Below are 25,615 nucleotides of genomic sequence, written 5' to 3'. Positions count from 1 at the left end.
AATGATCTTAGTGAGGTCTTAGTGAAGACACTCATCCTGGATTGGAATACAGTCCTGCAATTGACGTAACCGCTGTGCGGTTGAAGTAGGAGGCCGCCACGGCAGATTTAATTGCCCAGGCAGAAGCATTGAAGTTTTTATGCAAGGTAAGTTCCGCACGCTTGTCCTCCGGTTTCAACTTATCGGCCACATCCCTGACACCACCGTGGAGGAAGTGGCCAGAGTTACTATCGGGGCATCTACTGTGGGCAACTGGAGGGCCTGGTAGAACGCCTGCTCCATATTATAGAAGCGGCAATCATTACTCCCAGGATTGGATAAGGTGGAAGGACAGGCCCACTGGTTTTTGATCACCTCAAGAAACAAAGGTGGGGCAGGAACTTCCTCTTTATCCATGGTGATGTTGGTGAACATGGCCAGGTTCGGGACCCTAGGCTTGGACACTGTGGTAGCCCCTGTCCCTATCTTAGTGGTCTTTTTAGACTTATGTAGGAGGCGAAAAGAGACCAGGAAAGGCTGGAAGATTAGGAGGGACGGTGTCTTCGTCCTTGGAGAACCCCATATCTGGTGTGTGTCCTTCTCTAGAACAGATCACTTGCTGACCACCGAAGGGGAAGGCGGCCTAGTGCAATCATGTCTACAGGAAGAAGATGGGGACTGCAATACCGGAAATCTGTGCGATTCCTCTCTTCCCCCTGGGATGCGCACTCCCGTTGGGAGGCCTGATGCTATGCCCTTAGTAATGGCTGAAGATATGAGCCTCTTAATGCTCTCAGGCAGAAGATCCAAATCCTCCAGGTCCTCTTCAGAAAGCCCTGCCCCTGAGGGGCTAGGTGAGAGACCGGAAGGAAATCCTGAGAGCCACCTTCCAGGGGGTCTGCACCATCTCTCATGTATGATTTCGGAGAGATGGGTAGAGAAGAGGACACCCCCTGCCTACAAGGCCTAGTAAGAGAGATTGAGGAAGATGAAGGACTGAAGCCCCTAGGAGGGGATCCTGACTGGTGAGAGCTGGGCCTAACAGGGAACCTTGACCTGCTGGGGGAGCTGGGCCTGCTTCTCCGCCCTGGCAATTTGTTTCTCCAAGGCTCGTTGTTTCCTGAGCTCATCTCTAAAAGTGGCTCTGGAAGGGTGCTGGCCAGCGGATGGCTTGGAGGTCACTGCCCTGGTTCTGGGCCTGTCATGTCCCCCTTTCCTAGCTTCACTTCAGGCCTCCGTAGGGGCCTGCACTGGATCTGGCCCAATTGCAGCCATCCCTTCACTCACGTGCGCCACAAAGTTGATTTTTGGCCCTGGAAACGCCTGCCGGTGTCTGACCCCATTCTGGAAGCTGAGAATTGCGCTTGTCGCTCTGCGACCTGCCAGCCTTGATTAATGGCTAAGATGCAGGCCCACAGGGCACTCAAAGACTGGGTCGAAAATGGCCACTTCCACGTCCGCCGTTAAAATGGCCAATTGCCTCATTGTGGAGAGAAGGCCGCCCTTAGCGTCTCGTGTCTCTTTCAGCGCCGCAGCTAGCCTTCTCGCTGTGCAGCTTCCCAGCCGCCTTGCGCTCAGTCAAATTGTTTCTAAGCCGTGGCTTGTCTCTCCAAGCCACGGGGCTCCTTTGAAGCTGCAGCCGTTCTCTGCAAGTTGTGGTGCTTCTTTAAAGCTGCAGCACATCTTTAAAGCCACGGCTGCTGTTTTCAAGCCACACCGCACTGTTTGAAACTGTGGCAAGCTTCTTCGAGCCGTGACACACTTGTTGGGGCTGCAAGGCTATTGGTAAGCCTCTGCCCATGCTGGAATGCCTGCAGTCGCTCCCTCAGCTGCTTCGATGGAGCCTATCACCCCCACATGCCTAGGGACTGGATAGAACTCCCCAAGGCCCAGAAGTAGGAGAAAGCCAAGGCTGTCCTACCTCCTCACGAGACAGAAACAATGGTCTCTGTGGCCGGCAGCTCAGCAATTTGGAATATTGGAAAAGCCAATTAATCAAATTAGACAAATGAGAACAAGTTAGAACCAGTAATACTATTTCCTCAAATGGAGCCAAAGCTAGTGCTTGGACCAAAGACTGAGAGGAAACTGGGAAAGAAGGATTCTTAAAGAAATTTCCCACAGTCTTTGGAACAATCGGGCTTTGACAAAACACAGCTGTAGCCTCTCACGCCATCTCTACTGGAAAATGAAAAATTTCCACATTTGTTGATTTACAGGTCCTCTTCAGAAAGCCCTGCCCCTGAGGGGCTAGGTGAGAGACCGGAAGGAAATCCTGAGAGCCACCTTCCAGTGGGTCTGCACCATCTCTCATGTATGCTTTGTTAATGCTGCAACTCTGAATAGAGAGGATGACCAGCTTATGTAATATCTACTTAGTTGTTCAATGTATTTATGCATAAACATATATAGAATGCTTGTTACACTATCAGAGATGTTCTAGTTAATTGGGAATGCACATATACTTTTGTAAGCAGATAATGATATATTTTGGCTGAGATCCTGGAATGATATGGAGCAGATAAATAAATTGATTACTTGAGAATGCACCCAATAGATCAATTGGCTATTTACACATGCTCCTCTGATAAGTGCCACTGGCTTTTTTTCAGGCATATGCTGCTTGGCCAACAATTTCTACCCTTGTTAAAGAGAGAGCGAGAGATCTAAAACAACATTGGTTTGGTTGTTGTCAGATGAACATTGCCTACAGATGGTAAAATAAGTATTAAACAAACCAATTCCTGTAGGTGGAAGATGCCACTTGCTATATGATGCTTGAATGTGGTCTGTGTCCTACAGGGCAAAGCTAGACAAGATGATAAACATCGTTAACATCTATGGCACTTGAAAAAAAACCATTCATAGTATGAAGGAGGAGTGTTGCCAGGACCGCCGTGCACAGGAAAACCAGCTTCTACTTTTCTTTCCTGCCATGTTTCTGACAAAAAAGAGCTCTCCTCATATTTGGAATTAATCCTAGAATGCTTGCTCCCTTGTCCTGCAATCTCAAAAAATACTCCCATTTACTTATTTTTTGCAATTCTTCTCACCATGTCACTTAGCAGCACATTCTCTTTCGTCTTCAGAAAACAACACTTCAGATCATTAATGCCTACCAAAAAGTTACAGTGAAAACTGCAGTAATCGCCTTAAATATTTCTTTACATTTTATGAATCTCATCCCAATGAGTATATCAGTAAGGGTTAAGAGAAGTTCTTTTGTACATATGTTTTAACTAGAAGGAAAGCATGAAGGGACAGTCCACAGGTACAGATAGTACTTGATTTATGACCATAAATGGGACCAAAATTTCTTTGCTTGTTGGAAGCCGGCTGGGAAGATTTCAAACCCATGATCTCCAAACACTGCCATCTTTGTAAATACATACTAATTGCCAGGAGCTCAAATTTTGATCATGTGGCTGTGGGATGCTACAACAGTTGCAAGTGTGAGGACCACTTGTAAGTCAACTTTTCCAGCATTTGGCAGTTTGAATTTCACCAGGCTCAAGGCTGACTCAGCCTTCCATCCTTCCAATGGTCGGCAAAATGAGGACCCAGATTGTTGGGGCCACTATGCTGACTCTGTAAATTGCTTAGAGAGGGTTGTAAAGCATTGTGAAGCAGCATATAATTGCTATTGCTGTAACTTGAAGCAATCACTAAATGAATCATGGAGTACCTGTATATAAAAACAACTTATTCAAATATGTTTATTTCCTCTTTCTTCCAGCAAAGATCATTCTTCATCATCAACCATTTCAATACTAAATATGCACCTAAAATCAGTCTGAAATGGGTCAAGACAATCCTTTTAGATTCTCATTACGTACCAACTCTTTTATCATTTGCATTGGCTCCTAAATAAATCAAGGAACTCAACAAACTCAAAAACTATGAAAATATGTTCAGGGACCAACCAGTTAAACAAATGGAATAATCTCCACATTCCCTACATTAACTAATAGATGATCACAGATAGTCCTCCACTTATGACCGTAATAGAGTCCAAATTTCCATTGTAAATCATGATTGTTACAATAATCAAGGCACCCACATAACTAGCATGATTTTATGTTTTTTTCTGATGATCAATAAGCGAGTGCCATAGTTGTTAAGCGAATCAATGTCTTCTTATGGGCTATATTTTGCTGGAAACAAGCCAAAAAAGGCTGGAAACTGGCAAAAATGTTATAAATCACAGTCATGTGACTACAGAATTCTGCAACTGGTCATAAGGTGTGATAGTTGCCAAACACCTCAAATGCAATCGTGTGTGTGTGTGTGTGTGTGTGTGTGTGTGTGTGTGTGAGAGAGAGAGAGAGAGAGAGAGAGAGAGAGAGAGAGAGAGAGAAAGAGAGAAAGAGAGAAAGAGAGAAAGAAAGAAAGAAAGAAAGAAAGAAAGAAAGAAAGAAAGAAAGAAAGAAAGAAAGAAAGAAAGAAAGAATATGTCTGCATGCGCGCATGTGCAGCAAAGATGGTATTCAACAGGTTCTGGAAAACCAGTAGCGGAAATTTTTAGCAGTTCGGAGAACCGGTAAATACTACCTCTGACTGGCCCCGCCCCCATCTATTCTCTGCCTCCTGAATCCCAGCTGATCGGGATGAAATGGGGATTTTGCAGTAACCTTCTCCTGGAGTGGGCAGGGAATGGAGATTTTACAGTATCCTTTCCCTGGAGTGGGGTGGGAATGGAGATTTTACAGTATCCTTTCCCCCGTCACGCCACCAAGCCATGCCACACTCACCAAGCCACACCCACAAAATCGATAGTAAAATTTTTTGAATCCCACCACTGATGTTCAGCTCTTGGAACTGAGTCATAAGTAGCTGTTGGGAGTCTGTTGGAAATTTGAATGGTCACTAAGTGGCCAGTCATAAGTTGAGGACCACCTGTATAAATCCCAATTAAAAAAAAAATCTGCAGAGCCATCAATTCCACTGGATCCAATTACTGGAACATTTAATGCTCTGCTGGACTTGTTAACCCACTCTCTAGGGGGAAAGGGGGCATAATATATGGGATAATATCTCCCATATAGGTAGATTATAGCTGGAAAAAATCTGATGTATTTAACAGAAATTTGGTTTTATGGTAATCCTCGTTTAGTGATCATAATTGGGACTGACAACTTGGTCAATAAGCAAAGCAGACATTGTGAAATTGCAACTTCAGCTTTCCTTTGCATTACAGATATGCAAAGGTTGTAAATGCAAGGATGGATCATAAAGTTACCTTTTCTTCATGGTTGTACTGCAAATGGTTGCTACACGAGGCCATCAATAAAAGAGTCACTTGTATAGATGACAGAAACTGAGGTATTTGTTCATCAGAAATTGGGCACTTGCCTATTCCTGCAAATAGCATATCATGTGGATGTCATGTGACTATCATGTGGATATGAGAAGTAACTAAACATGTTATTTGCTATCCAAAAAGTTTCTTTTTGCATCATACTACCTATTAATCTGTTTGATGTAAACATTGAATTTAATAAGTATTATAAATTGTTACTTAAATAGTAATATGATGACTATTAAATATTTCAGTACAATTTATTATTTGGCTTAAAGGATGAAGAATAAAGTCCAGCATACTCACATGTGTTTTTTAAGTGAAATAACTTAATTACACTCACAAGCAAGAACTTAGCCACTTTTGTATAATATTAGGTTCATTCTGGGATGAAATGGTTGCTTCACACTTATTATGCAAAACAATGGTAGGGCAAAAAGTAAGGGTTCTTTTTTAAACTTGAAAACATTTAAGCGGTCTAATTTTTGTTCTCAGACAAATCAAAATTCCTATAGTCTGGAACATCAAATATAAAAAAGCATCAAATTAATCTTTCAAAAGTTCAGGTTTTAAAGGCATTGCATCATTATTTTTGTTAGCTATCTTTCTGATTATAATGCAGATGAGCACCAAATTTAATAAAACTAAAATAACACAAGCTATATATGAAGCATAACAGGATATTGCAAAGAGATTAGGTAGTTTCCTTCAGACTACTTACACAGCTCAAAGAATAAAGAAAGAACGAACAAAAGCAAAGCATAACATAACCCCACATAAATGAAAGGAAACAATGTTGAAAAAAGAATACATCAATTATATATTTTAACTGAAAATATAAAAATATAAATTTTGGCAACAAATCCAGGGAACTCAAAAATATCAATAATGCCTTTATGATAATTTGTGTTCCACTTTTCCCACTCTCTGTTGCTGAGAAGGGAACATACTGTCTAAATTTAAACCAGCTGTAATGATGAGTATTACAGTTGGACTGAAGGGGAAGCTTACCTCATGAAAATACATTGTGGAAACTGCTGTTGGAAGATAATAAAAGGATTAAGTGCCATTTTAGTGGACCATTTACTTTTCAATCAAAATGTCTCATGAATTTCCTGTTCTCAAGTAGCCTAAATTCCAAAATTCCTTTGTCTATTACAGTACATAGTAGCAAAGACTGTCATAAGAAATTAATAATTTTACATAGAAAGGAGCTTTTATATATGCAGACAGCAAGCTACTTGCTGTCAGCTTCCCTTGAATCTGTTCAACACATATTTAACCAACAAACAATGTTGATCAGACTGGGAAAATACCCAGTTTCAAATAAAGCAATAATGTTGTTTCAAAAGACACTGGAAACAATTGGGAAGGGGAGCATCTTCCAAGAAAAATCATGAGAGTACATTTAATTTAGATTTTCTAAAAAAACAAGTCTTATTTTTAAATGAAAATTGATATTTGCAAAATGATTATTCTTTAAATTTGAATTGCACAAAAACACGATAAACCATAATTACATTTCAGCCTGTAAATAAACTCCTAACCAACACTATTTTTTCAAGCAGTTTGCTCACTGCTTCCTTAGTTTAAGAATTAAGATTTTAAAAGTATTTTTAATTAAGCTAATATTTAAAGAAAATCCATTTTGATCATCTACAATTGTGGTTTACTTTGGAGCTGCTGGACTGTAAAAAAAAAACTTTAATTATTTTAAATATTTAACTTCTCCTTTCCCTTTTAAAACTAAATGTATTTTAATAGTTTACTAGTAATTCTTCTACAGTCATTAAAAAAACAGGACACCAAGCATTTATTTTGTAATACTACATAAAAACTCAATTCTGATCAGACAAAATACCCATTCAAATATACTGAATTGACTACACTACTGACAATTGTTTGCTTACACTTGAAGTAGCCTAATATCTAGACCCATAGACTAATACACTATTTATAAGTGTCTACAGTCCAATTTACAATTATAAATTCTTCCAGTATTACCCATTATATGAGGTAACCATAATCACATAAAGATTTGTGTGACATAACTGAATAGACAGGTAACATTAAAAACTGCCACATAATAAGTGCCAAATGTACACATTAGAGGAAAAAATATACAGCATGTTTTCTGTTATTAAATAATTCCATAATTCTGTTCCACCTTTCACCAAAGTTTCATCTGTAATTTTGTTTTTAAATTATACTTTTAAAACAGTGAGGACTGTTTTCATATACCTTTTAAAAGCAACCTCCAGTGTGCCACACACACACACTGTTGAAAAATCGACATATTTCCATAGTTTCATATTTCTGACTTAGAAATACAGCACAATTATCTTATTAAGACATAATGAAACTGAAGATTTGAATATACGTCTGATTCTTCCCCTGTCTGTACACAAACTATTTGTGCTGCTTAGTGTTAGTGACAATTCTTACAATCTTAATGTTTTTCTAAATGCAATAACAACATCTACTGCAGTGGAAAGTTATGTGTACTACTTTATTATGCTTGGATTCTTGTCATGAGTATATAAGACACATAATTTACCAGTATGAGGTCAATGGAAAGATTTAAAGGTTGTTATATACATAAAATAGTTTAGGATGGGATGGATAATAAGCAAAATCCCTGTTGTTTTAATCTTTTGAAAATATAGCATTCAATATATTGGGCATTATATTAGGTAATAAATTATGTAGGAATATTTAGAGTAGAAAAATAGATAAATACTAATATACAAAAAGCACACAGTGTATAAAAACAAAGTACATGGGTAATGAGGCATTATGAACTATTCCATGAGTAGAAGAAACCCCATACAGTACTTTAATTATTTATTTATTTCACTTTCTAATACGATCATCTGCATAAACAGGACTATGGGAAAATAAGGCTGTCAGGAACGTATTCTCATCAGAGTTAAGAACATCTCAACGTTATTTCTAACCGTAAGACTTTGCTTCTTAGGAACAGCATTTGGGGAAAATAAGTCCAACAACACTACCATATACCCCTTCAATATAAAGTACATCTTAGTTTGAAAAGAATAACTCTCACTTCAAAATCTGACCAGTATTATACTTAGGGGGTATTTGTTTTTCCAAAACACACTCAACCACAATCCTATGAATAAACACCAATTCTTCAAAGTGGTCCTTCTTGATGACATTTAGTAGAGTTATTCCTTTGTAAACAATACAATTTGGGTAGCAAACAAACATTCTGTATTTCACAACGGAGTTTGGAAGCTTGTTCCAATCCTGCTTTGTGGTTACTTACTTTATTAAGAGGTTCATATTATTGCCACTGAACTGCAAATCATTAGTTTTTATTTTAATTTACCACATAACTAATATTTCAACCAGAGAAAATGCTTCTCTCAACATGTTGGCATTATGGTATAGCTTAGATCTGCCTGATCAGAGAAAAACAGCTACAATAGCTCTCTTCTGAAAACTGTTTTTATATATCTATATATATATATGTGTGTGTTAAATGAAATCCATCCTGAAAGTTATATTAGATGCTCAATTTTAGTCATTAATAATAATTACTAGGGTTGTCTTTCTTTCTGCCATCTATCATTTCAAAAGTTTCTGCTCAGTTGGGATACTGTTCAAAAGCAAACTGGGGGGAAAGCATTAAAATGTGCTCCATATTTCTTGATTTAAAATATCACCCAAGGCACAGTGACTCTCCACTATGTTTAACTCTTCCAAACTGCTTTGAATGTCCTGTTAATTTTTCAGTGGCCTTTTCAAATACAAACCATTTGTATTTAAAAGCTAAATTTGTTATTTCCTCTAAAAAAAAAACACAAAATGAAGCATTACTATAGGGTAATAGCATAAAAGAATATTGTGTAATAAAAGAGCAGCTGGTTTTTAAGATAAGATTACTGCTTCATAATATCACTATACAGGTTACATAAAACCCTATAATTCCTACTGGAAGAATATTTTAGAAGGCAGAAAAGTGGGGGGGGGAGCAAGCCCAGAGTATTTCCAGTCAAATAAATACATTGCAGACTTACCATACACTTGTTTGGTTTTTCTCCTGAATGAACTCTCATATGGATTAGCAACTTGTAACGAGCATTGAAAGGTTTATACCGACGAACACAGCCTGTCCAGAAGCAAGTGAAGTCTTCTCCTTTCCTTTGATCAATATGAGTCTTTTCTATGTGCCGAACCAATTCATCTTGCTGATCATACACAGCACTACAATCAATCCATCGACAGATCTGCTTACCCCTGCTGGCCTCCTGCTCATCACCTTCACTCATCTGAAGAGACTTTGGAGACATAGAGGCCTGTAAATGTGTTAGTGCCCCTTGAATGTGGTTTTGCTGCTCATGTAAATGATAAGGTGGTGGCAGCTCTTGGTGATGCTGAAAAAGACTGGAGGCAGAAGTATATTCATCAAGTGGTTCTTGTTTTAAGAAATTCAACTTCTGTTTGCTGTGTAAAATATCTGGCTGAGGAGCAGAAGCAGTATTCATTATAAAGCAGAAGCTTGCATTTTCTCCTGTGTGCTGCATTGGGGAATGGTCACAGTCCCCTCGGATAGTTTCAGTGGAAACAGGGACAAGGCATACTGAAGGGGAAGGAATGTGGCAGTGGTTCCCAGATTGCGAGCAGGACTGGGGGTGAGAGGGTTTCTGAGCACTATGAAGAGTGATCTCTCTAGGAGAAGAGGAAACACCAGCTGAATTAGTCCACAGTCCATTCACACAGGTAACCAGCGAGGTCTGGGATGTGCGGATGATAGTTGTAATATCAATCCCATCAGCAGAAGATGGCAGCACAGAGATGCATCTCTTCTTCAGGTTACTTGCCTGTTGTCGACTTGAATGGTGAGGGCTGTTGAGTGACAAGGAGCCCAGGGAGGGGCTATGTTCATTATTAAACAATTGCGATGAAAGTGAATTGGTAAGGCTATTGTGGTCAACTTCAAGATGAAGGCCGCCTGAGCCTTTCAGTTCCATTCCGTCAGTAATCCTTCTGTGTGCAGAAACCTCAGATACGCCCTTATAATCACCCAAGCACTCCTGTTTTATATGCTGAGTAGTGTGACTTCCATTCATGCACGGAGTGGTAGAATCTGCCGACTCTTGGAATTGGAGAGGCCTGCAACACAGTTTCATGGATCATCACTAGCATGTTGAGAATTTAGCATTTCCGTGCAAGGTGCAACATCAATTAAACTTTTAAGAACGGATTGGGCTGAATTCTTGTGTATGCTTTCCCTCTATTGCACTATCTGCATTTGAACATTTTTGAATGCTTCCTCACTAGCAATAAAAAAGAGTACTATCTCTGGGAAGGTGTGAGAAAACTGCACTCATACTAACTAAAGTACCACTACAACAGTTTGCAAAATGCATATATTTAAAGCAAGCTGTAGATTCAACAGATAATATAGACAAAATATAGAGTATTAGTCATTTTCAGAGCTTTCCCATAGTACAATTTAGTTCAGATCAAGCAGAAACAATGTTTCGTTTATTTTAGGACTCTGGTATCACATTATATGATTAACCAATTTTATTAGCCATTTAATAAAGCTGTAAAATTATTGTTGCTCACATCATCAGATTATGAAGTGGCTAAACCGGTGTTAATATTGAAACTGAAATGGGGGCAAGAAGACAAAACAGTTATGAAGACGCAGGTTGGATATGGAACAGATTAAAAGTACTGTATCTCATCAATTAATACATGTAATAGGTTAAAAACTTAGTGCTTGTTGAGACCTTCTGAAATTTACTACTTTATTTACTACTATAAAAAGCATTTTTTAAATTTTCCCCAATCAGTGACTTGTAGCCAATTTCATGAAAGACTAGCATTAAGATTAATAAGCTTGCATGCAGTACAAATACAATTCAGAAGTAGGTGGCAGTATTCTTAACTACACGTTTTGATTTGAAGATACATCTATTCATAAGTTCTGTCTGTCTGTCTGTTCCTCCCTCCCTCTCCTGCCCCCCCTCGGTCTCTCTTCTCTCTCTCTCTATTTGGAAGAGTTTCCAATCTGAAGCAGCTTCTTTAAAAAGATAAATATTCCCTCACTTACATTTCCTCCCTTCTGAACACTGCTTTATACTATCTTCAGGAAGAACAAATATGTAATTTGTCCTTACGTTACAGGCCAAAACTGGGTAGACTCACTCACAAATCTACCCATTCTGGTCCTAGACACTGTTCAAATAAGTAAGAAACTGCCAAAGTCTTAGATGAAAACACATCAGACAGCCCTAAATTTTTACTGACAGACAACTGGCTAAAGTTGTTAATTTACCACTGTGAGGTAGCCTCTGCAAAATGACATGGTTCCACCAGTAGGAAGAAGATCAATCCTCCATTCTTACAGATTAATGGTTTCAGCTGTTTGGGGCATGGGATTTGCTACCACATCATAGTATAAAAAGCACGGTGACTTTGAAAAAAATTGTAATAACATCGAGTTGTGCAATGTTACATCTGGGTAACAAAAATGAAAGGCATATGTATAGAATAATCATAGACCCTGGCATAGAAATATTACATGTGAAAAGGATCTGGGTGTCCTTTTCAACCACAAGTTAAATATGAACCAGCAGTATGATGCAGCTGCTAAAAAAGCAAATGCTACTGCAGAAGCACACAGTCCAGTTTATGAGATGTCATTGTGGTTCTATTCTGCCCTAGTCATATCCTACCTGGAATGCCCTTATCCAATCCTAGGTATCACAACTGAAAAATAAGAAACAAACTGGAACAAATCCAGGTAGTCAACTACCTAGAAATCTAGTCCTGTGATGAATCTGGATATTTTTCCTAGGGAAGACCTAGGGAAGATATGATAGCGGCCTTCAAAGATCTTAAGAGCTGTCATAAGGAAGAGGAAGTAGACTTTCTCTTTATTGCTCAGAGATTCAAGTTCAGAACTAATAAGTCAAAATTGCAAGGAAACAGGTTTATGCTACACATCTAGAAAGCTGTCCTATGAAGAAATGTCATTTAATAGAAAAAATATATATCAAATGAAGTGGTGGGTTTTCCTTTCCTAGAGGTCTTCAAATGGGGTCTAGATGGTCATCTCTCAGAGATGTTCCAGTGGATTCTACATTAATTAAATTGTAGACTGGTTAAGATCATGGGTGTGAAACTCGCCATATCACGTTGCCGTCACGCGACATGTTTTCCCTTTAAGGAGCTGGGGTCGGCATGGCTACGCATATCCGGCTGCCAGTTTCACACCCCTGGTTTAGATCAATGTTTTTCAAATTTCATGACATTAAGATGTGTAAGATGGGATTTCAACTCTTGCTGGCTAGGGTATTCTGGGAATTGAAGTCCACATATTTTAAGCTGCCAAGTTTGAAAAACACTTGTTTGGATAGCCCCTCAAGACCTCACCTAACCATATGATTATGATACAAACCCTGACACCTTTTGTGAAAGGTTATGGGGAGGCAGAGAAAAGAAGGAAAGCACAATAGACATAAAGAAATAAGTGTTAAAGGTGAGTTTACTGACAATTTATCTCAAAAACAGTAACTCAGTCAAGATGACCCAAACCTCGGCAGAAGTCTTTCAAAGAGACTATCTGAATGATTACGTAAGGATGGAAAATTTCAAGATTCCATGTTTCCAAGATTTTGTAAGATAGCTCCCTCCTCCCCAGTCCCCCATGCTGTCATCAAAGATACCTTATTGAAATGTGTATTATTCTTATTGCCTTGATCTTTCCAGCTTCATGGAACCTGACATCGGTACTAGTGAACCTTTCCTAAAAGTCTTATGATTCTCATTAGAGCAACAATAAAGCAAACAATTGTTAAATTTGAGAATATAAATTTCCTAGATTAGTCAAGACTTCTGGACATCATGTTTTGCAACATGCAGATAGTCCTTGATTTACGACCACAACGGAGTCCAAAATGTCCATTGCTAAGCAAGACAGTTAAGGAAGTTTTGCGACATTTTACCACCTTTCCTGCCACAGTTGTTAAGCAAATCACTGCAGTTGTAAACGGTAAAGCTGGCCCCCAGACTGACTTTGCTTATTAGGTCACAAATGATGTTCACATGACTAGGGACACTGCAACTGTGATAAATACACTATAGTTTTTAAAAATCCAAATTATGATCATGTAACCGTGGGATGCTGCAATGGTCATAAATGTAAAAAATGATCATGTCACTTTTTCCACTGCTGTTATAATTTTAAACAGTCACTAAACAAATGTTTGTAAGTTGAGTACTTCCTGTACTAAAGCAGAAGTACACTTTTGAATTCTATTAGATGAATGTATAGAAAAAGAGAATAAACAGCTACTGTATATGTGGAATATTATTCTTAAATTAAGAAGGAATGAGAAAAGGAAAATGATTTGAGCACATTAGGAAAAATAGATGATTTTGTTGATAACATCCATTTTTTTCTAGCTACAATATACACCGAATATTTTTTTTAGGTTTTGCCTTGTTCTTCTAGAGTTCAAAGATAAATAATAGAAATTAACTGGAATGGTCAGAAGAAATTTCCAGGAATGATCAAACAAGCACAGCAAAATATCATGTATTCAAATTATTTCATTTCTTCTTCTATATTGCAAATCTTAAATTTTGAATGAGCTATAAATTTAAGGGATGCTGACAATAGCCGCAACCATATATGTTTGTTTTTAACCTCTGATAGGACATTTTCTTGAATTTATTTATAAGTAATTATACACTATTTTTTTAAAGTATCCACCTCTCCACCAAAATAGCTGGTAACAGGTATTAACAAAACTCCATTATTTTTTTAATTTGTAATGGCTTTTGGCTTGAAGATAAATATAGCCAATCAAATACTCTGCTAGCATTCTTTATTAACAAGCACTAGTGAATTGTATGGTCTGAAATTTCAAGCAAAAAAAAAAGACAGAAAAATATGTCCTGAAATTGTTGGCAAAGCTACCTAAGGCAGAGCGTTCTACTCTACTAAATATTAAAAAAGCATGTTTAAAACAGAGATATGGTAGGTGGGAAAAGATGTTGATCCCTATATGACATCATTATAAATATGGTCCTTATTTTTAGGATACTCACTCACTTTTAGATAGATTTCAAATCCTAGGAAATAGACTAAAGAAAACAGCTTAAGGGTTGTGTTTAACATAAGGCAATGTAGAAGCTGACAGAAAATGTCAACATCTTCCTCGCCTTCATCTATTCTAGAGACATTTACTACAGCTGTGCAGTGCTTAAGATTCCAAGGCAAGAAGATATTTTGGAGTGTCCCAGAGCCATCTGCAGCTTCTTAAAGCAGCTACAGCTTTTTCCAGGGTCATGGAGATGCCGTCTGCAGTCTCTTTTGGCCTTTGAATCCAAAGCAGTGTGCGGGCCTAACATTTGCCATTTAAGTGTCATTTGGCAAAAATAAATTTTAAGCCCTGAATCAGCTACCATCAGATAAAGTTTCAAGGTATTTTACACAATCGAAGTGCACTTACATTTTTCTTTCTTAACTTTGTTGCAGATTTGGTTTCATCTTAGCATGCAGCATAAGAATATTTTACAACACATATGCAGTGTTGGATTTCATAGGGTAGGAAGTGTCAGGCAGGCTGACAGAAATAATGGGACGAACTGACAGATGAAATGATTGTACCAAACGGAAGTAACAAGTACAATGTAAAGAGGATGGATTCATTTGTCTCCATTTACTATGAGTTGTAGGGCGATGGTGCACAAGTTGGTCCCTAAAGAAACCAGCACTAAAATTGTGTTTACAATATTAATGAAAAGCACTGCTGGTACTGATGTTATATAATCCTAGTAATATATTGCTGCTGTGAGATAATCTATAGAGTATTTTTACACTTAAAATTTTGATTAATCAATCAAGGGAAAGCCTAAACAGAAAAATTATATCAAACTAGTGTTAAACACAAAGATATTAATGTGTTCCTTGGATCCATATTAGAAAAAAGTGGTTGTTTCAGCACTAGACAGTGTTTATTAGATGTTTTGCCAAGCCACAACCATATTACCAGCATTATCTAGGAATGCCGGGTGCAGTCATGTTTGCAGAAGCTTTCTAAAACTCTAAACACAAGTGATGAAATTAGGCTGAGACTATCAATTACAAGCACAGATCACAAGTCACATTCAGCCATCAATTACTTCTTGGATTTCACTTTTTGAAGTTTGGTTTGTCAACTATTCACACTGTGAATTCATAAGAACACTATACAGATAATCCACTACTTACAACAGTTAATTTAGTAGCCATTCAAAGTTACAACAGCACTGAAAAAGGTGACTTATGACTGTTTTTCACACTGTTGCAGCATCCCCTTGGTCATTTGATCAAAATTCAGAAGCTTGGCAATGGAATAGTACTTGTGATGCTTGCAGGTCAAATGATCACCTTTTACGATCTTCTGACAAGCAAAGTCAATAGGAAATCCAGATTCTCTTATAAATTATGTTTTTAACTTAACAACTGCAATGATTGACTTAAACAACTGTGGCAAAAAGGTCAAAATATGAGGCAAAACTCCCTTAACAAATGTTTCACTTAGCAGCATAAATTTTGGTCTCAATTGTGGTCATAAATCGAGGACTATCTGCAGACTGAATTAAACTTGAAAAATCAGTAATATGCCTCTCTTTTAATATAGCTATGATCTCTAATAACAAATTTATGTTGACTTGAAACCCAATTAATTTGCAGTCTCTTTCATCTTCCAATGGGGACATCCCTTGATAAACCTACCATAATAACTTGGGCTTCCTATTTTTAACTATCATCTTTGTTTTTCCTAGATTTATTTTGAACCCAGATACTTGACTATATTGATTAATTATGTTCATTAAAGCCATAGTTGATTTTCCCAGTTGAGTTAAAGTTACAAGCAAGTCGTCTGCAAATGCTCATAATTTATATTCATAATGACTAATCTTAATTCCCTGTAAATCATCTGACCCCCGTATTTTATTCAACAATAACTCCAGAGTTAAGATAAACAATAATGGCGATAGGGGACACCCCTATCTTGTTCCTTTTTCAATTTTAAAAGGTTCTGTTAAACTACCATTAACTATAATTTGTGCTGTTTGTTCCTGGTATATTGCCTTGATAAATTGTGTGAAATGCTCTCCAATTTGCATCTTTTGTATTATTTTCATTAAAAATTGCCAATTCACTCGATCAAATGCTTTCTCTGCGTCCAAGAATATGAGCGCTGAGGGGACTTGGTTGTTCTTTCCCAGATACGCCAATATATTAACAATTTGTCTTACATTACTTTTCATCTGTCTCCCTTGTATAAAACCAGATTGATCATTGTGGATCACTTGTTGTATAACTAACATCAACCTATTTGCTAATATTTTAGCAAAAATTTTATAATCTGTATTGAGTAGTGATATAGTCCTATAATTTTTTGGCTGGCTGAGATCTTGATCTTCTTTCAGAATCAAGGAGAGGAAGGCTGTTCTCCAAGATGGAGGTACACTTCCTTCCAATTGAATTCTGTTAAATAGTTCCTTAAGAGGCTCTACCATTTCTGTTTCTTTTTTTTTTTTTTTTTTAAATATAGTTTTTATTAAACATTACCTTTAAAAAACAGAAAAACACAATACAGCGACATAAATACAACGACATAAACAAGACAAATCATACATAACAATATAAAGTAAAACATACAGATACAGATACCGTTTTAGACATACAACCCCCCCTCCTCCCCCCCACGGTGACAGTCATTCACAGCCCAGTTTTTCTTTCTTTCCTCAATTATTAGATCTCTAAGCCACATCTTCTCATTGCAAGATTCAGGGATCTATTACAGTACTTATGTTAACTTTCCCCATTTTAAGTCCCTGCTGTTCTCCTAGTCGCCCACATATACCATAGGTTCCAGCTAAGATAATGTTCTGTTTCTCCTTTGTCCCTCAGCCAACCCGTCATTCTATCCATTTCTGCACATTCGTAGATCTTTTTAATTAATGCGTCTTCCGGCGGTATAGTGGTGGATTTCCAAAATTGTGCATAGGTTATTCTTGCGGCCACAATTATATGCAGGCTCAAATGCCATATTGAACTACTTATGTTATCTGGTTTGATGCTTAGTAACAGGTTCTCAGGTCTCCATTCAATGTTTGCCCCGGTAACCTCTTTTAACCATTTTTTAATCCTTTTCCAATATTTCGTGGCCTCAGTACAGGACCACCAAATATGGTAGAATGTGCCATCCTTTCTTCCACATTTCCAACACAATGGAGATAACCCAGGAAACATCTTAGCTAACCTCGTTGGGGGGAAGTGCCACCTATAAACCATCTTGTATATGTTTTCTTTGAATGCAGTGGATGTTGTAAGTTTAATGGTCTTACTCCATAGATCCCACCATTTGCCCATTTCAATTTCATAACCTAGGTTTCTCTCCCATACTGTTAGAAGGCTTTTGTCCATCTCTTCATTAGTATCGTGGCAGGTCAAAAATTGGTAGATCTTCGATAACATTTTTTTGTCTCCACCAAACAAGATCTTATCTAGCCCCTGAGGGTTTGGGTAGATCCCGAAACGTGCCTTATCACTTTTAAACCTGTTTCTAACCTGTAAATATTCCCACCATTCCAAATTCCTGCCCTGTTGCTCTAATTCCATCTTTGTTTTTATGTTGCCCTCTTCTGTCATAATATCTTTATATGTTATGTTTCTTGTCCAATTAAATAAACTCGGATGCGTTAAGGCTTCTAATGGTGCCAACCAACACGGAACCCTAAGATAATATTTTTTCCTCATTTTTTCCCAGACCCCCATCAAAATCTTCCGAATATAATGTCCCATGAAGTACCTATGGGGGGTGTCTCTTTCTTGCCAGAGGGAGGCATGCCATCCCTGGGGGAGGTCATGTCCCTCTATAGCCAATAGGCGCCTTCTATTCAGCATCACCCAATCTTTCACCCATGTCATGATTGCTGCGTTATAGTATGCTTCCCAGTTGGGTACTCCGAAGCCTCCCAGTTCTCTGCGTTTTTGTAAAGTTTGGGCTTTAATTCGTGCTTTCTTGCCTTGCCATATAAACTGTGTCACTATTGTCTCCAAGGATTTAAAAAAAATTTTGTCCAATTTAGTTGGTGCCGTTTGAAACAAAAACAAAAATTTTGGTAATACATAAGTCTTGACTGTCGCGATCCTGCCCATCAGAGACAATTGTTTGCTACTCCAATTAGTCATATCTTTGGATACCTGTTGTAGTAATTTCATATAGTTATCTACCTTGATAGAGGAACATCTCTCCGTCAGCCAAATTCCCAAATATTGTATTTTGTGGGCCATGTTGATCCCTAACAGGCTTTGTACTTCCCTTTTCTGGTTCAGAGTCATATTTTTAATTAGCAGTTTTGTCTTCTCTTTGTTTATACGTAGCCCCGCTATCCTACCGTACTCTTCTATTTTACATAAAAGTTGTATCCCAGACTCCATAGGGTCCTCCAGGATAAAGACAAGGTCGTCGGCGAAAGCCTGGACCTTGAATTCCTGAGCTTTAACTCGTAACCCTTTAATTTGTGTATCGCTTCTCACTATTCTAAGAAGGGGTTCTAATGTGAGGATAAACAGTAGGGGGGATAGCGGGCATCCTTGTCTTGTGCCTTTGCCAATCACAATGTCACCCGCCTCTTCTCCATTTACCAATATTGTCGCGGTTTGTCGTACATAAATTGCCCGAATTGCATTTAAAAAACTTTCTCCAAACTTCATGTTTTCTAGTTGTGACAACATAAAATTCCAATTTACCCGATCAAAAGCCTTTTGTGCGTCAAGAAACATAAATGCCACTTGTTTATCTGGCCGAGCTTCATAATATTCTAAGGCATCCAAAATAATTCTGACATTGTCTTTCAAATGCCTTGACGGCAGGAAGCCGTTCTGATCCGAGTGTATAAATTTGTTAAGGAAAAATTTGAGTCTATCTGCCAGTATAGCTGCAAAGATTTTATAATCCACATTCAAAAGTGAAATGGGCCTATAGTTTTTAATTTGGGTACGGTCAGCTCCAACTTTAGGCAAAAGGGTTATATAAGCCTCGGCCCATGATTTCGGTGCAATAGAGTCCGTCAAGACAGCATTAAATATTGCTATCATCTCCTGTCCTAAAATTTCCAAAAAAGATTTATAGATTTCAACTGGCAAACCATCCATGCCAGGAGTTTTGTTGTTTCCCATTTTTTTAACTGCCTTTTCTAGTTCCTCTAATGTTATCTTTTGGTTCAGTACCCCTTTTGCTTCATTTGAGATCTTGGGTAGATTTGCATTATCTAAAAATTCCTTAATTTGGACCTCAGAAACTTCTTCCCTACTATATAGTTGCTGAAAAAAGCCTTGGATAATTTCCTGTTTCTCCCCCTTGGTTTCTACTAATTCCCCTTTACTATTCTGCAGTTGAGCTATATGTCTGCTCTCTCTTTCTTTTCGAAGTCTATAAGAGAGCCAGCGACCTGGTTTGTTAGCATGCTCAAAAGAGTTTTGCTTAATCCCCCTAAGTTTTCGGGCGACATCCTCCTGGTCTAAAAGAGAGATCCCATGCTTAATTCTAGCCATTTCTTCTTTTTTCCTATCGTCTAGTGGGTTCTGTTGCAAGGCTTTTTCTACGACTTGGTTATTCTTTCCCAGATAGTCCAATATATTAACAATTTGTCTTACATTACTTTTCATTTGTCTCCCTTGTATGAAACCAGATTGATCATTGTCAATCATTTGTTGTATAATTAACATCAACCTATTTGCTAATATTTTAGCAAAAATTTTATAATCTATATTGAGTAATGATATGGGCCTATAATTTTTTGGCTGGCTGAGATCTTGATCTTCTTTCGGAATCAGGGAGATAAAGGCTGTTCTCCAAGATGGTGGTACCCTTCCTTTCAATTGAATTCTATTAAATAGTTCCTTAAGAGGCTCTACCATTTCTAATTGTAAATTTTTATAATAAACCGCTGTCAGTCCATCTGTACCAGGTGCCTTCCCAACTTTTAACTGTTTAACACAAATCAAAGAGAAGAATTAGAAAGAATAACAGGATGTGAGATAGTAAAAAAGGTTAAATATTTAGTTTATATTACAACCTCAAATGGGAAATTATATGTATAATTATGAACCATTATGGCATAGAATACAGGTAGAGATGAAGAAATGGGAAAAACTACAACTGTCTTTGCTGGGAAGGATAGCAGCAGTAAAAATGAATGTTTTGCCCAAGTTTTTATTTCGTTTTCAAATGATACCAATACTCAAATAGATGCAAACTTGGAAGAATGGCAGAAGGGTATTAATAAATTTGTCTGGGCAGGGAAGAAACCGAGAATAAAACTTAAAATAATGCAAGATGTATGTGAGAGGAGGTTTGAAAATGCCAAACTTAAAATTATATTATGAATCAGTAGCTTTATCAATAATTAGTGATTGGATCAACTCAACAGAGGATACAATACTGAACATTGAAGGGTATGATTTGGTATATGGTTGGCATCCTTATTTAATATATGATAAGAAGGTGGATAAGATTTTTAAAAGTCATATTTTAAGGAATGCTCTATTGCGTGTCTGGAAAAAATATCAACATAAATTAAATGATGATACCTATGTGGGCAATACACAGACACCCAATAGAGAATATAAGCATAGAACAAAAACAGGATGTAACCACATACAGACAGCTTCTTACCATAGAAAGAGGTGTATTACAGCTAAAACCTCTGAATGTACTAAAAGAGGAAAAAGAGGAAAGGGTAATCCAAACCTGGTTTCAGTATGGACAGCTACAGGCAGATGGAAAAAAGACCAAAAAATTGATATTACGCAAAATGAGGGCAATCTAGTAAAACAAATTAGGGACCAAAGTCAAATGCATATAAAAAGGTTATATAACATATTGATAGAAATAGATTCTGAAACAGAACTAGTTAAAGACTGTATGATAAAGTGGGCACAAAATTTCGAAGAACCAATAATGATGGAAACATGGGAAAAGATATGGGTAAGAAACGTAAAATTTACGCAAGCCCAAAACCTGAGAGAGAATTTCTATAAGATGTTTTATAGATGGCATTTAGATCCTAAAAAATTAGCTTGTATGTATCCAAACTTACAACCTAAATGCTGGAGATGTGATTGTGCTGATGCTACGTATTATCATATATGGTGGACTTGTAAAAAGGTCAAAGCATTTTGGATAAAAATATGATGGATTATGCAAAATATTCTTAAAAAGAGGATAAAGTTTACTCCTCAGTTATACTTGTTAGGTATAATCACAGACTGTACAGTTATAGAGACTAATTTGATTCTGAACTTAACAACGGCAGCAAGACTGCAAGTGGCGCAGTACTGGAAGAAGGAAGAATTGCCTACTATTCAAGAATGGATGTTAAAAGTAACAAACTTAGCAGAGATATCTCAAGGATCATTCAGATGAGAAATACAAGCTGGAATGGAGAAGATGGATTGATTACATTCAAAATAAATATGGGACTAAGAAACTCCAGATAGCTTATGAATGAATGAGCAAGGAATGTTACAACTTATCTAAAGTTAGCTTTACAAAAGGGGAGTTAAAGTACAAGCGAGGGATGATGCTAAAGTTAGTTAGTTTAATTTAGTATATGATTGCTAAATGTTTATATCCCATATTTGCTCTGGGAGGTTGTGGAGGGGGGGAAGGGAGGAGGGCATGTGTGGTCGGGGGGGGGGAGGGAGGGAAGGTATATAATTGTAAAACTCTTTAAAACTTTTAATTTAAAAAATTTACTTGGGCTTCCTTATCAAACAGTCACTTACTTTGGAGGGTTTGAATACAGTAATAAGGAAGGAAGGTATTACAAATGTACAACTCATTTGTGCTATGAAAGACAAGGCATAACTATTTTGATTGCTGAAGCAACTGGAGGGTCCTAGAAAACGTGGTAGTGATGGTTGATAAATCAGATGTCAAGTAAAGGAACTTTTAGACAGGGAGAGAAAGATTTTGATGAGAAATACATTCCTTGAATGTTGGATGGTTAATTTTACCTCTAAAGGAAACAGACATTTTTGACAGATCTTAGCAAAAAACAAAGAAAAATTTAAACCAATGCTTTTATAACTTCACTGGAGACTATCATATAAAGGTTTCTTTATACAATAATAGTGTAAGGAGCTGAATAACAATGAACATATGACCTGTAAAGAAAAATAATCATTCATTTAGTTTCAGGAATTTCTCCAGAATCATCTTATCACCTGATTTGTCTTTTCTTTATGTTTTATAAAGTATGTATGTTTTAGAAATCTTTCTAACAAGATTCTGGTTAACACATTCATATTTATTTTTGTCTCTCTCTCTCTCCCCCCCCCAAAGAAATGAGTTGGGGGGCGGACCATTTGCAGTTATAAGCAGAAATGGCTGTCAAGAGTAGCAGCAGGAGGAAGGGAATAGTTCTGAGGGAAATGCTTAAAACACGATGGGGAAAGAAGGGCAACGCTGATCACTGGGTCACCATAGTGCCCATGATGCCAAAAGCAGGCAAACTAATGACGAGATCAACAAACTGATATATATTCACTATTCAGTTACTGAGAAAATGGCAAAACTGCAGAACCTAGGGCAGGTTTCAGGAGTAAAAGTAATTATTTCAGTCACCTGCTGCTTTATATCACAATAGCATCTCTTTCATGTTCTGTGGCATAGAATCCTGTGTTGTTCTGGGAATCTTCTCTGAAACAGAGTTGTAAGGAGTTCATATTTCATAAGGGAATACTATGATCCCCTGAATACAGACATCTGTCATTTCCTCATTATGGATTTTTCAAAAAGCTCCTGAAAAGATCTAAGCCTGGTCTTCTCTTCCTCCTTTTGTTTGCTCCAACCCCAATTATCTTTGCATCATAATTGTCGTCAATGACAGAATAAAACCAGCTTGTTAGTAGTAAGCATGTGGATTCCTAACAAGGTCAAGATGGCGTTAACATATATAATAAAATTAAAAACAGCAAAGCTTCCATGACTGAATTAAAATCGTTGCTGTCTCATGCTGGGGCTGTAAAAACTAGCATTAGATAGTATTCCAGATAAATGCTCAAGTTTTGAAAAGCTTTTGTCAATTACTATTCAAATTTTCAAAGAAGCAAAATATTTCAAGATTTTGGGTTTTTTTTTAAAAAAAAAGGTTTGTGTTTAATCACACAATTAATCACTCCCAATAAAGGAAGGGTATCTGTCAATGGACAGAGAGGGGAACATTTCCCCTCACAGTCTTCAGCATAGGCACAAAAACTGGTCTAAAAGCTGAAGGAATCCTCCAAATTAGATATGGGTTAATTTACATTCCCATGAGCTACAGAATATGAAGGCCAAATCTTACATGGTATTTACAAGTGTGTTCGTCAAACATGATAAATATGGGAAGTATATTTTTTATTTGTAGCAAATTTCTGTTTCAGTAGAAATTCCCTATCTACTAAGGAAGCAGCTTGACTGAAAATCTGATTAAAATGTTGTTTTACAACATTAGTTTTAAAAGGGATGTTTCAATTTCTTAAATAAAATTGACCTGAAAATAAAAATTGTCAGATTAAAATTACCAAATCAGTTAGTCAATAATCACAAAAATGTGAAAGTTTATATTTCTTTGTTTTTATCAATAAAATTCATCAATAAAACTTAAAATAAAAAACAACAAAATATTTTATGGAACAGTAATACAAAAAACAACCTTAAAATAGTAATTTGAAAACATATATGAAGTAGTTTATGTTTTGAGCTTACTTTATTGTCATTGCACCTCGTACAATGAAATTGAATGCCATCTTCATTATACATTATGTATATTATATATTATAATGTACATTATAATTATAAAATAAAACACAAACACACATCCTTCACATGCTATACAACTGTATAGAATCATAATAGTAAAACTGTTTTCTACATTTTGAAATGTTATGCCACTGAGCTAAAAGATGCATTGTATTTCTATTTCAATCTGACAGTTAACATTAAAAAATAATTTATTGTACTGCAACAATTTATAATTTGGAAAAATAAACCTATAGTAGAGTTGCTTGCTAAATTTTGTCATTCAAAAGCAATTCAAAGGGAGAAAATTGTGCTCCTTTTAGCAATAGCAGTTAGACTTATATACCGCTTCATAGGGCTTTCAGCCCTCTCTAAGTGGTTTACAGAGTCAGCATATCGCCCCCAACAGTCTGGGTCCTCATTTTACCCACCTCAGAAGGATGGAAGGCTGAGTCAACCTTGAGCCAGTGAGATTAGAACCACTGAACTGCAGATAACAGTCAGCTGAAGTGGCCCGCAGTACTGCACCTTAACCACTGCGCCACCTCGGCTCTTGCAAGACAAGTGTAACTATCTTGCAGATTTTGACCCACCCACACCATAAATCCTCAGAATCAAGTAATAGGCAAAACAATTGGGAATCTCTATATAAAAGTAGGATTTTATGGTACAATCATTTGAAGTGCAGATATTCTGCTAAGTAATGATAAAGATATACTCTTACTCAAACAAACCTTGTACATCCTTATCTCCAGAAATGCAATTGTCGTTATTTCCTAAGAGGATAATTTTTATCCTGCTACATTTCCTTTTCTAGAAATTAAACTGTTTGATGGCTTTTATTCCTTGTTTTAAAAGCACTAATACTATTAAGAAGACTCTATACTGTTGTATCATCTTACAGGAGATACCGCTTTACCTTTTTTTCTTTCATGTTGTATTTTGGAACTATCTACTTTCTGGTACTTGAAACTAAGCCTCTGTTCCACTTTAAATTTAAGTAGATGATTTATTTGAACTCAGATTACAAACATTTATTTCTCATCATCCACAACAGCTTATGGGAAAGGTTAGAGATCAATTTGAATACATAGAAATCATGCTCTGTATAAGCCCTACTCAACTCTGGAGAAAAATGTGAAAGATATTCTAGCTCTCTCATAAGGCTCAAGAGACACATACACCCAACATATATTACATAAAGAGGCAAAGTTAAAAGAGAGTGATGTTTTAGCTCTACATTAAGTAAGTTACCATCTTACCCAGTGATTAGCCAATATTAATTTAGCTTTAGGAAACCACACCAGATACTATAGCAATGAAGGAAATGAATTAACTTGAAATACCATGGCATTATTCAAAAATAGGAAGGACCATTGCTAAAACACAGCAAAACTGTTTTCCAGAATTAAAGACCTAAATTAGTTTACAAAAATCAAAGAAATGGCAATGTGCCACAATTTGTTCATGGTTTATGGAATTTGTCAAAATGTCTGCCTTCACA

At 37.0% G+C, this 25,615-nt stretch overlaps 1 protein-coding gene across 1 annotated transcript in view; it reads right to left on the bottom strand.

The window, feature by feature from the left end:
• Positions 1 to 25,615, bottom strand: part of GLIS1 (GLIS family zinc finger 1) — a 290,507-nt gene that overhangs the window by 142,194 nt on the left and 122,698 nt on the right. Inside the window, exon 5 of the mRNA XM_087719642.1 lies at positions 9,322 to 10,417. Coding sequence (XP_087575768.1) covers positions 9,322 to 10,417 — 1,096 coding nt within the window. The remainder of the gene's footprint in view (positions 1 to 9,321; positions 10,418 to 25,615) is intronic.

This window comes from Thamnophis sirtalis, unplaced genomic scaffold (genome assembly GCF_051295495.1).
Source record: "Thamnophis sirtalis isolate CommonGarterSnake01/CBP01778 unplaced genomic scaffold, rThaSir2_p1.2 scaffold_7, whole genome shotgun sequence".
Classification (NCBI taxonomy): domain Eukaryota; kingdom Metazoa; phylum Chordata; class Lepidosauria; order Squamata; family Natricidae; genus Thamnophis; species Thamnophis sirtalis.
Note: the sequence above shows the minus strand (reverse complement) of the source record. Positions and strands in the feature narration are given on the sequence as shown.